Source organism: Quercus robur, chromosome 7, assembly GCF_932294415.1.
Source record: "Quercus robur chromosome 7, dhQueRobu3.1, whole genome shotgun sequence".
NCBI lineage: Eukaryota > Viridiplantae > Streptophyta > Magnoliopsida > Fagales > Fagaceae > Quercus > Quercus robur.
Genome location: NC_065540.1, coordinates 35,761,616 through 35,773,084, shown reverse-complemented (window position 1 = coordinate 35,773,084; position 11,469 = coordinate 35,761,616). Strand labels below are relative to the sequence as shown.

The following is an 11,469-nucleotide window of genomic DNA, read 5'->3' as shown; positions in this document are numbered from 1 at the left end:
AATTATACTCTTTACATTTTATCATTTCTTGCATTTTATATGATTGCAGCTCCTTGTTTCAGTTCAAGATCTGCATGTCCTTTTTTCTCCCCTTTGCTGGTGTTTATATTCTTGTATTTTCTTCTTCGTCTATTCCTTTTACCCTTTGGGAAAAACCCCTGGTGGTCGGTCAGAGCAGTAGTTATTCAGTTTATGATGTCCTTATTTTCTTAATCCTGTACATGTTCTTGCCTTATCTAGTTCTCTTATTCATGTCCTTTGCTGGTGTCTATATTCTTGTTCTTGTCTGATCTGCATGTCCTTTTTCCCCTTTTGCTTAACAAGTGTTATATATTGCTTTGTTTGGGGTGAAATGTCTCACTCTAAAGCCCTGCCCAGCCAATTTTATGAGCCAGATAAACACATCTTAAATATTTAGCTCAATCCTCAAGACTTCAAATAATAAGATGTGGCTGAGTTCAATTCACCCAAGATTCATTTATTGTTCCGACTACTTAGGTTTTGCTTTAACCTTTAGTCAAAGCCTAGTGAATAAAATGCTGACTGGCATTTGAAGTTGTTTTTAAAGCTTCTAAAATTCTTACAATTTTATGTGTACGTATATCAATTCTGTGGATTTTATGGCTAATATGTATGACATTCTTGGTCAAAAGGATATGTAGAAAATGAATTATATTTTTTTATTAAGCCTTGTTACGGTTACGTTTGCAGCTGATCTTGCAGAGATGCTATCAGTGGACATGCAGAAAGAAGATCTTTCTGGGCGAACATTGACTCTAAAATTGAAAACAACTACTTTTGAGGTGCTTTTTGTTGCTCCATTATGGTTCTCTGTATAAATAGAGTCAATACCAACTCATAAGAGATTTATTCAGGTACAACCCATATCTGGTGTATGTAACCCCAAGTAAGGTCTCATAACTTCCATGAGGTTTGAGTTCAAAACCTCTAGTCAGCATCTTGGAATCACCCCCATGAGATTCCTTGGAGATTAATGTGCGTGGGACGAGGGGATTACACACACTCAGGAGTTGAGTCTCTAGACAAAAAACTCACCAATTTTTTGATATCTGGAGATGCATCTAGGGAAAGTATGGTTGATAGTAGTACCATGGTCTCAATTGTTAATGGTATGATCACCACTTCATGAATGATACAGAAACTGGTTTTTCTATGGGTAGCCATGAGGCCTGTAATTATGATGGGAGGGATTTGTTGAACAGCAGCCACTTTCCAGATCTGGAAGATAATAATTGTGCTATTGGCAACAATGATGGAGAAATGCAGAAATTTCGTGAGCCTTTGAACGATGAAAATGGAAACAAGGTATGTGAGAATTTAAAAGACTAATTCATAATCTTGACTCGGACCAAAATGCAATTTTTTTTTAAAAAAATTTCCTAGGGGTGAATCTCAGTAACAACGCCATCCATAGAATTTAAAGAACCCATGGGGCAAATCCACCATGTGCAGGTTCAGTTCCCATCATTTCCAACCAACAACAACAACTAAGAATTTAAAGTGTCAACCTTAAATAATGGGATGGCGGACAGCAGTTTTTAAGTCCTAACATTGCAGATTGCTTGAGTTAAATTACCAAGCAAAAAATAAAAGGTGTCAACTAATTCTAAAAGCTGTAGAGTGTTATAGAAGAAAACCAAAGTCCAAGGAGAGATTGCGTGAAGCAGCCCCTTTAGCTCAACTCCAGAAAGCTCTTTCCCTTAAAATATTCTGAGTCTGCTCCATCCATAAGCACCACAACAAACATATTGGAGCCATTCCCTTGTTATAGAATCTACCATACCAGGTCAAGGTGGAATGGAAAGAATCTGAGTTACCAATTCTGGAAGAACCTTACCAAATGATGAGAACAAAAGGCACCAATGCAATAACAAATGCTTGCTGATTCTCTGACCTGTTAACATAGCCAACAGTTCAAAAGGAGCTAATTTTTCTAATAAGATTACATATGGTTAAAATCTCCTGATGTATAGTTGTCTATGGTGAAGAACCCAGCTTTCAAAATAGCCCAAATCTCTTTCCGAGGAAAAGATTATTCCTAGAACCCTGGCTATAATTTGAATTTTGATTGATAACGTAAATTCAAATGATTTCTTAGTTACTCTTATGTGTAGTTTCTGTTGAGGTCTATATTTAAATGCTTTCTATTTTATTCTTGAGTTGTCGCTTTACTCAAGTTTTTTCTTGTTCTCCGTCTCTGGATTTTGCTATTTGTCTAGGTGAATACCCCAGAACGAAAATCTTATCAAAATGCAGTGTCTGAGTTGAAAGCAGATTCTTCTTCTGTGCCATTTGCATTTCGTAGCCTAGATGAAGAGAACAAGAGGGCTAATTTGCCGGATGATGATACAGTCTCTTCATCCAATCAGGGAGAGCTACTTCTGTGGGTAAATGATTACAAGTGTTCACTATGTGGGATTGAATTACCACCTTTTTTTGTTGAGGAAAGGCAAGAGCGCTTTGATTTTCATCTTGCTGAGAGACTTCAGAAAGAGGAATCTTGCTGTGACACAAGAATGCTGAGGCACAGGTATTTTGAATTTTAGTTGTTATGCTGGTTATATGGTCCTTGCTTGTTAGCCTACTTGAAAGTGATTGATAAGCAGGTTGGGTTTGAGTGGTATGTGGACAGGTTAAATGCTTTGTGATAAAATATTCAGCTTAGTTAGATGACTAAAATTAATGAGACTAATATTTACCAAAAAAATGATTGCCTAATTAGTTTTCACTAGATAATTTCCCAATTTATTAAATATGCATGCTATATGGCATGATAAACTAGTATCCTTCCTGATAATTGAAAACCTCTTCCATCTGTGTAACACTGTAACTTGCCTTATATGTGCAAATTATGGAGATCAGCAAAAGGGGGAGTTGAATGAGGTGTGAGATTGAAGATTACGGCTAAAGTTATGGCATTTGATTTGCAAATGTACAAACTAATTTTTTCTCATAAATGTCATTACTCTCCCAATTTATAGTTGGACATTAGGCTGATTTTTTTTAACAAAGTCTGCTTGGGACATGGATTTGTGCCTTCCAGTGCTGATAAGATCTTCATGCAAGATGCAACAGTGTCAACTCCCAGTTTTGCGACTTGATATTGTTAGCAAATAATTTGTTCTTAGAGCTAATGAGTCAATTATTAATAACATCTCTATGATAAATTTACAGGATTGCTTTTTTCATCTTCAGTCTACATATAACAAATATTTGATTTGACAATTGACAAGTTTGAAACCTCATCAGGCTTGCCCCAAAGGATAGCATCGCGAGCCAAAGAAAACAAAAAAAAAGCAGAGGGCTTCTCCAAAAGGTGAGGGACATATTCCAATAGATCTATTCTTTGTTAAGAGTAGTCAGAATTTTTAGCATTGTAATCTATATGTTGTTGTCCGTATATAGTTTTCTATGCTATTACGAAAATCCAGTGTATTAGTGATTAATTCTTCTATTCATTTATTGAAACATGTGCAATATACTTATTTCAGCTGTGTCACAATACGTACAGAGTTCAGCTCCAAATTTGTTGGGCGGCTACTGTTTGAGGAGTTTATACCTTTAATTTATTTTGGTCAAATGTGGAACCCAAAACACATGGAAGATTGCATTGCCGTTAGTTCACTACAAAAACGCGGCCGCTTTTTTTTAGCCGTGTTTGCAAAAAACTTTTTAGTGTTGTTGCATTATAATACATCATTTGCATTATAATTTGGTGTTCACTTTTGAAAATTGAGTGAACGTTAACCTTTTTAAACTTATTTAGAAGTTATACTTGTGAGTTCGATGTTTTCCTCAAAACTTTCTAGTGTTGTTGACTTCTGATATTATTGCATGCCATGTGTTTGTTGAAATTTCTCTATGGTTTGGAGCTCATTTTGCCTCAGTCTGATGGCTTAGAAGCCTTTGAATCCTTATCTTGAGGATAGAAAGTAGAAACCAAACATGAAAGAACTACATGAGCTTCACAAGTCATACCAATATGATATAATCATACAAGGCAAGATCTCCTCCTTCCTCATGGTCTTGTTCAACCCACGGGGTAAAAATATCCTCAGATCAAAACTGAAGTTGAACACTAAGGACATACTTGCTGGGAATTCAGCATGGTCACATACATACCATAAGGAGTAGTACTTAGAACCAATGCCACCAACCAAACAGGCTAATTTTCCACCTCAGATAGCAGTTTTTAATGACGGTAGAATTTCTAGTCTGTGCTTCATAGAATTAGAAGAGATGTTGCTCAATTTGAAATTGATTGAGAGAAATTACTCAACCAGTGAATCACTTCCGAGGTTTGAACCTGGTACACCATTTTACAAGAAGTTCTTCAACATTAGCATCCATTCGAGTCCCAACTCCTCCCCAGACCAACATGTGGGCATAATCTCCAAATCCTGAACCTGATACTTCATGCACAGCCTTAAATCCAATTCTTGTGTAGAACCTAACAAGCTGCGAGATTGAAAAAGTAAAATCTATTATATTAATAGAAGATTCAGTCATCTGAGTAACTGTTTAATACATTATTTCAAGGAGAATTTAACTAAAAAACACACATTACTGGACGAAGGACAAGTGCCATAGCTAACTAATAGGAATCTTCTGTGGCCATTTAATGGCTACTAAACGTATTTACTTGAACAGTGATGCTACAGATACAATATTTTTCATAACATATTTTGAGATTACAATATATTATTGATTTTCACATAAGATCACTATTGGCATGATTTAATTTTCTATAATTCATAACTTGTCAACTCTGCAATTATGAAGGAAAAAAAATGTGTTCCTATAGACACTATAGACTTATTGTTACTAGAAATGCAGAGGAAACAACCGAGTAACTCTGGCACTGCTTGCATTCGACACATTATACTTTCAAACAAAGGGAAACCACATAAAAAGAAAATATCTACTGGCTGCGAATAGATTAAGGTATAAGTATAGCTTTTCCACTAGCATTTTTTTTTTTCAATTAAATGGACAATCTAGATTAAGGTGAAGATTATAGGGTAGACAAAAACCTTGGAATGGTAAAGATCAGAGTCATTGATTGCAAGTAACTCGGCTGTTTTGCAACCACAATCATATCCATATCGAATAGCAACAGCTCCAAGGAACAAACCAATACCAAAGATTGATTTCTCCATTCCCAGTGTCTCTCTCCTCAATCTAATGGAGTCCAAGTGAAGAATTGTCCCTTTCAACCAGACCCTTATTAGCCCCTCAGCCTTCCCAAGCTCTGTTTGGGTTTCCAAGTTCTTGGCTGTGATTCTGAAAAAGGGTCCTAGAGTTTGGAGCTGGAGGTCAAGGTTTTGGGCTTTTGATGAGTCCAATATCTCTGACATGGTTGGTACAGTGTCTTCAAATTTATCCTGTCTGTGTTCATAGTGAGTGGTGCTTATTTGGAGGGATTTCAAAAGTATTTTTTTTAATATGGTTTGGGACGGAGAATGGAGTTGTAGGATTTGGGATATTGGGATTTTTGAAGGAGATCTGACTTGGGTTCTAAGATTTGGTAAAGGAGATGCGGAACATGAAAGTTTGCCTGTTATTACCATATCTGATAATATGTGGTAGTCTTTGTGGCTCCTAGAGAACCCAATGAACACACTCATAAATTTTGGAGGTGGTAAAGATGGCCCATGACTTTTGTGTGTTTGTGAGGATGATGCTATTGTTGTTGTTGTGATTGTGCTGGGATGAGATCGCCATTAACGAAACAGAGACAGACATAGGAAAATTTATAGCTTGTTCATAGCCTCTCATGTCTTATCTCTCTATCTCTTAAGGCCGTGAAAGCCTAAGACAAAAAATATAGAGACATCGAGTAGAAAACTCGTACTTTTTTCTTTTTTTTTTTTTTTTTTTTTTTACGTTAAGTAGAAAACTCGTACTTGTGCAGCAAAAATGAACATTTTGGTCCACAAAACACAACAGCATGGTCTATAATCAAACCATATATAGAGAATCGTATATAATGTAGTAAAAAATACATTCGGATAACACTTAACAAGATTTGATTGTACAAATCTTACGGGGTTTAAAAGGGAGAATGAAGAAAATTTGAAAGAAGAATAAACACAAAAAAACACAAGGATTTATGCGACTCAACTTTTGGCCTATGTTCACGGCGACAACAAAAAGAAATTTTACTAACTAATTTGGAGAATATAGAATGGTATAAAGGTACTCTTACACAATCATAATCCCAATACAGTCAAAGCTACTCTCTATTAAAATGTCATAATCAGTGCACAAAGCTCTTACTTTTACGTTGTTTGAGAGAATTCATGGTTCTGTTACTATTGTTAATACTACTTAATCTTACCCAAAAGCACATATTTAATGATAACTAGTCGCTAACCCGTGCGATGCACGGAAAAACTATTAGAAGATAATAAAGCATGCATATATTAAAAGACAATTTAAGTTCATGTGTGCTTACAAGGGATACATACCTAAATAGTTCTTGCGGTAGAAATAAAAACCATATCTTTGAGATAAAGAACTGATGTAAAAAAACTAACCTTATATAAAACAAATTAAAAAAAAAAAAAAAAAAAAAAAAAAAAAAAACATAAAACTGATGTCACGGGAAATTCAGCCACATAGTAGTAATATATAAATCTCTTAAAACCTAAACCTAAACCTAAACGTAAGGACTAAATATTTATGCGTCTTCTCTTGCTTTCCTGATGTATTTGGTTAAAAACATAAAACTGATGTCACGGGAAATTCAGTCACATAGTAGTAATATATAAATCTCTTAAAACCTAAACCTAAACCTAAACCTAAACGTAAGGACTAAATATATAAACAAACTAACCTTACAAAAGCTGAACTTTATAAGCTAAAATCTATACCGTGAGTTGTAGATCTTGAATGCTATACCGTGCGTTTAGGGCTTCCTACATCTGGAGAGAGAGAGAGTTTGCAAAAACCAAAGAAAATCTCTTTATAGCTTAAGAAACACAATGTACTAAAATCAAAGAGATAAAATTTTCAGATGACAAAATATTATAGATAATTTAAAAGAATTTTGGTTTAATTCTTGAACACCGCAACTCCATAAAATACATACTAATAATAATATTTTATGATAGGGCAGTTAGAATTTTGGTTTAATTCTTGAACACTGAATTGGAAATTGATTATATGAGTATTCAATGGTGAACAAAGTACTATGTATTAATTAATATATAAACAAAACTAACCTTACAAAAGCTGAACTTTATAAGTTAAAATCTATACCGTGCGTTGTAGATCTTGAATGCTTTAGAGCTTCCTACGTCTGAGGAGAGAGAGTTTGCAGAAACCGTGACTTTATATTTCTTAACTTGAGAGAGGGGTAAGGTTGCTAGGGTTTTGTAGATCTTGAATGTTTTAGGGCTTCCTACGTCTGGAGAAAGAGAGAGTTTGCAGAAACCGTGGCTTTATATTTCTTAACTTGAGAGAGGGATAAGGTTGCTAGGGTTTTGAGGAGTTATAATTTTTATTTATTTTTTATTTTTTAAATATTGTGCTTTTTTAAATATTGTGCTGACGTGGAAAATTGTGGTGCCAGCAAAGGTTTCGGTTTTATATATATATATAGATAAGATAAATAATAATTTGCAATCAACCACCAATTAGAGAATACACTCAACAAGTGCAAATTTTGAATTATAGTTTCTCCAACAAAAGTCACAATTTTTAAAATAGGTCTCCCATTTAAACAAAACTTACTTTGTTATCTATGCCACTAATAACAGGATTACCTATTTGGGTTTCATCATTTTGCATACTAAAATATCCTCACACAAATTCTTAAACTTTCTAAAATGACCCTATCTTTTAGTAAAATAATTTTAAATTTAAAAACACAAATGGTTAAAAGAGTAAATTACTTTTTTTTTAAAAAAAGATTCTAAGTTTTAGGTTTTTTCCTTTCTCTTTTCCAATCTGAATTACCACTTTCTTATGAAATATCCTAAAAATTAAGACACTATCTCTATCTCACTTTTAAACATTATTCCATGTTACCATACCTCTTTCTTAAATTTCTTTTAAAAAAAATATTACGGTTATATTATATATATTTTTTAGATAGATGACTTCTCCTATTTGAATTCCAATGCCTCTACATGGGAGTTGAGAAAAAAAATCAAGAGTCAAAATAAAGAATTAGGACACAATCTATATCTCACTTTTAAATATAACCACACTAAATCTAAGATAAATAAAAAAGAGCCTCATTGCACTCGTGAAGCGTGTGGTGAGGCTCGTGTTATATACTATTTTACCTTATTGCAGCAGTAAATCAATGTATTTACTTTCATTTGAATTCATTTATTTAGATGATCAAAAGTTTTTATGATGTCGTCTTCAAACTAAATGTCTCATCATAGTACGAATCAATAATTTTTTTTCTCATTATATTTATATTTTTAATCTTTTCCATAAACACAAGTTTATAGTATTAACTTTTGCATGCAAAATGATCATTTCTGTTGTCTTTACATTAATGAATAAAGAGATGATTTGAACATACATATGAGATGGCAATTTAGCCCCGCCTTGCTTGACCTGCCCCTCTCCACTTCGCCCCACGCGAGTTTTTCCCATCCGGTAAAGGTGGTGGGGTAAGGATGAGACAAGATTTTAGCACCGCACCACCGGGCAGGGCAGGAATGGGTTTAGACTTTTTAGATCCAACCCGTCCCGCCCCATCCCCGCCCTGCCTCACTTATTTTATTCTACCCAACAAGGCTTTCTACTTGAGCTAGGCAGGGCAGGGATCAGGAGGGGCGAGGCGGGTTGGGTCTAAAAAGTCTAAATTTATCCATGCCCCACTCGGTGGTTCGGGGCTAAAATCTTACCTCATTCCTGCCCCACCACCTTTGCAGAGCGAAGAAAACCCGCATGGGGCGAAACGGGGAGGGGCGAGTCAAGTAGGGCGGGGCAAAATTGGCATCCCTTACACATGTTCAAATTATCTCTTTATTCATTAATGTAAAGACAACATAAATGATCATTTTGCATGCAAAAGATTAAAAATATAAATATATAGGGAAAAAAATTATTGATTCATACTATGATGAGACATTTAGTTTGAAGATGACATAGTAAACAATTTTGATCATCTATATAAATGAATTCAAATGTAAGTAAATACATTGATTTACTGCTTTAGCAAGGTAAAATAGTATATAACAATAGCCTCATCACACGCTTCACACGTGTGATGAGGATCTTTTTTTTTCTTTTTCTTTTTTATTTTTTTATTTTTTTATTTTTATTTTTTTATCTTGGATTTAGTATCATAATATTTAAAAGTGAGATAGAGATTGTGTTCTAATTCTTTATTTTGACTCTTGAATTTTTTTTCTCAACTCTCATGTAGAGGCATTGGAATTCAAATAGAAGTCATCTGTCTAAAAAAAATATATATATATATATATATATAATATAACCATAGTTTTTTTTTTTTTTTTTAAATTAAGAAAGAGTAAGGTAATATGAAATAATGTTTTAAAGTGAGATAGAGATAGTGTCTTAATTTTTAGGATCTTTCATAAGAAGTGGTAATTTAGATTGGAAAAGAGAAAGGAAAAAAATCTAAAACTTAGGAACTTTTTAAAAAAAATAGTAATTTACTCTTTTAACCCATTTGTGTTTTTAAATTTAAAATTATTTAACTAAAAGATAGGAGCATTTTAGAGAGTTTAAGAATTCGTGTGAGGATATTTTAGTACGCAAAATGATGAAACCTAAACATGTAATCCTGTTATTAGTAGCATAGATAACAAAGTAAGTTTTGTTTCGATGGAGACCTATTTAAAAAATGGTGACTTTTGATAGAGACAAACTATAAGTCAAATTCTACACTTCTTAAGTATATTCTCTAATTGGTGGTTGATTGCAAATTGAGAATTTTGAAAGTGGGTTATGGGTATAAGAACTTTAAGGACTGTTTGTCTAGCCTTGAATGGGAATGTGTTTCCCTCGAGTTTAAAATATGACAAATTTTAGCTATAAAATTGGTTATAGCCTTAGGATACAACCTTAATAAAATAAAAATTGCTACATATTTTAAAAATCTAACCATTGATTTTCATGTTATTTACGCTCTTAATACACATGTCAAATTTTGTGCCAATCGGAAATTATTTACAATATAATCTATAAGCTTATATTTTATACATAATTTTAAACTACAAAAACTTGCAATTTAAACAATTTATTGATGACATAGCTATTGATCTTTAATTTTTTAAAAATTTTGCAAGCATTGAGGATATAAGAAGAATATGTAATCCAATGGTAGATTTGTCAAAATTCACCTCCAATAAAAAGATATTGAATAAAGTTGTAATTTTAAATTATAATTAATTTTGTAACTAAACTTTGTCACTTATAATATGAAAATAAATTATTGTATATGATTGAATTTATAAGAGTGCCACCGAAGTTGTGTTGAGTATAACAGATGGCTAGGTGGCCCATGTAAGGCTTGTGATGGGCTGGATTTTTGGAAGATTTTGAGGCCTTCCTTTGTTTTGGATCTGAGTTTTATTTTCTATTAATAAAACTCAAAATATGAAATAATTGACTTGGCACTATTATTTTAATAAATTTTTTTAGTAAATTAATGACATGTCATAATCTCAACCATCTATTATTTAATGAAAAATCAAGATTAAGAGTATTCCATTTGGTTGAGTATTCTAGAAACTTCAAAGGATCTTGATCCATCATATGTTAGTTTGTAGTATTATTCATCCAAGGCATTAGTAACAGAGTTATTGAGTAAATTTGATTACCATTCGGTTTATGTTGAAATTTTCAAATACTTTTTTTTTATATATTATATGTTAGATTTAGAGTATTATCCCGGACGCAGTTATATTATTTTAGTGCATTGGTTTTTATAAAAAATTACATGTTTGTAACGTTTTCTTTTTTTTTAAATACAAAATAGAAATTCTACTCTAACCTAATCTATATGTATATGTGTGTAGAGCTCCCTCTTGGAGACTTGAACCCCAACTCTTGCCCCTCACACTTCATAAGCACTTATACTTGTGGAATGACCATTGCACCAAGGGTGTGTAGTAATATTTTTATTTTCAACAACGAAAAGACCCTAATCTGATGATATGTTTACTATTCTAGTAATCTGAAACAGTTGCTTTTATTTACAATTGTCATATTAATCTGAAAAGGCCTCATCAAATCTAACTGATACCTCAAAAAGTTTTAGTAAGATTTTCGGTTGTTTCCATCAGCTTTCAGGAAGAAGAGCACACTGGTCGAGTGCACAGGGTCTATTTTCTTAGGGTTGACCCAAGTAATATTTTTCTTAGGGGTGACTTTTGAATATCTTCAATAGATTGTAGAGTATAAAAATTTTCAAATACTTTGGACAAGCCCATTGGGCCATGACTGATGGCTCTC

General features: G+C 33.2%; 2 protein-coding genes across 3 annotated transcripts; one reads left to right on the top strand and one right to left on the bottom strand.

The window, feature by feature from the left end:
* LOC126693241 (DNA polymerase kappa-like) lies at positions 1-3,758 on the top strand. 2 transcript variants are annotated; one of them, XM_050389152.1, is made up of 5 exons: positions 1-99; positions 1,227-1,326; positions 2,241-2,551; positions 3,271-3,337; positions 3,513-3,758. In XM_050389152.1, exons 2-5 carry the CDS (start codon positions 1,282-1,284, stop codon positions 3,567-3,569), a joined length of 480 nt encoding a protein of 159 aa, XP_050245109.1. In that variant the 5' UTR covers positions 1-99; positions 1,227-1,281; the 3' UTR covers positions 3,570-3,758. The 2 variants fall into 2 exon arrangements, with proteins under 2 accessions (XP_050245109.1, XP_050245108.1); XM_050389151.1 differs by lacking the exon at positions 1-99 and having other exon boundaries at positions 731-1,326.
* Positions 3,759-3,967: 209 nt separating this feature from the next.
* On the bottom strand, positions 3,968-5,849 carry LOC126693240 (uncharacterized). Its single transcript, XM_050389150.1, has 2 exons — positions 5,055-5,849; positions 3,968-4,479 (listed from the first exon to the last, which is right to left on the bottom strand). The coding sequence occupies exons 1-2, from the start codon at positions 5,646-5,648 to the stop codon at positions 4,309-4,311; spliced, it is 765 nt and encodes a 254-aa protein (XP_050245107.1). The 5' UTR covers positions 5,649-5,849; the 3' UTR covers positions 3,968-4,308.
* Positions 5,850-11,469: the final 5,620 nt, after the last annotated feature.

Excerpts from the sequence above, each read along its gene's own strand:
- LOC126693241 (XM_050389151.1), top strand. The coding sequence starts at position 1,147 with ATGAATGATACAGAAACTGGTTTTTCTATGGGTAGCCATGAGGCCTGT. Across the intron at positions 2,552-3,270 it reads ACAAGAATGCTGAGGCACAG|GCTTGCCCCAAAGGATAGCA; the intron begins GTATTTTGAATT and ends AAACCTCATCAG. Across the intron at positions 3,338-3,512 it reads GCAGAGGGCTTCTCCAAAAG|CTGTGTCACAATACGTACAG; the intron begins GTGAGGGACATA and ends TACTTATTTCAG.
- LOC126693240 (XM_050389150.1), bottom strand. The coding sequence starts at position 5,648 with ATGAGTGTGTTCATTGGGTTCTCTAGGAGCCACAAAGACTACCACATA. Across the intron at positions 4,480-5,054 it reads CTGATCTTTACCATTCCAAG|CTTGTTAGGTTCTACACAAG; the intron begins GTTTTTGTCTAC and ends TCAATCTCGCAG.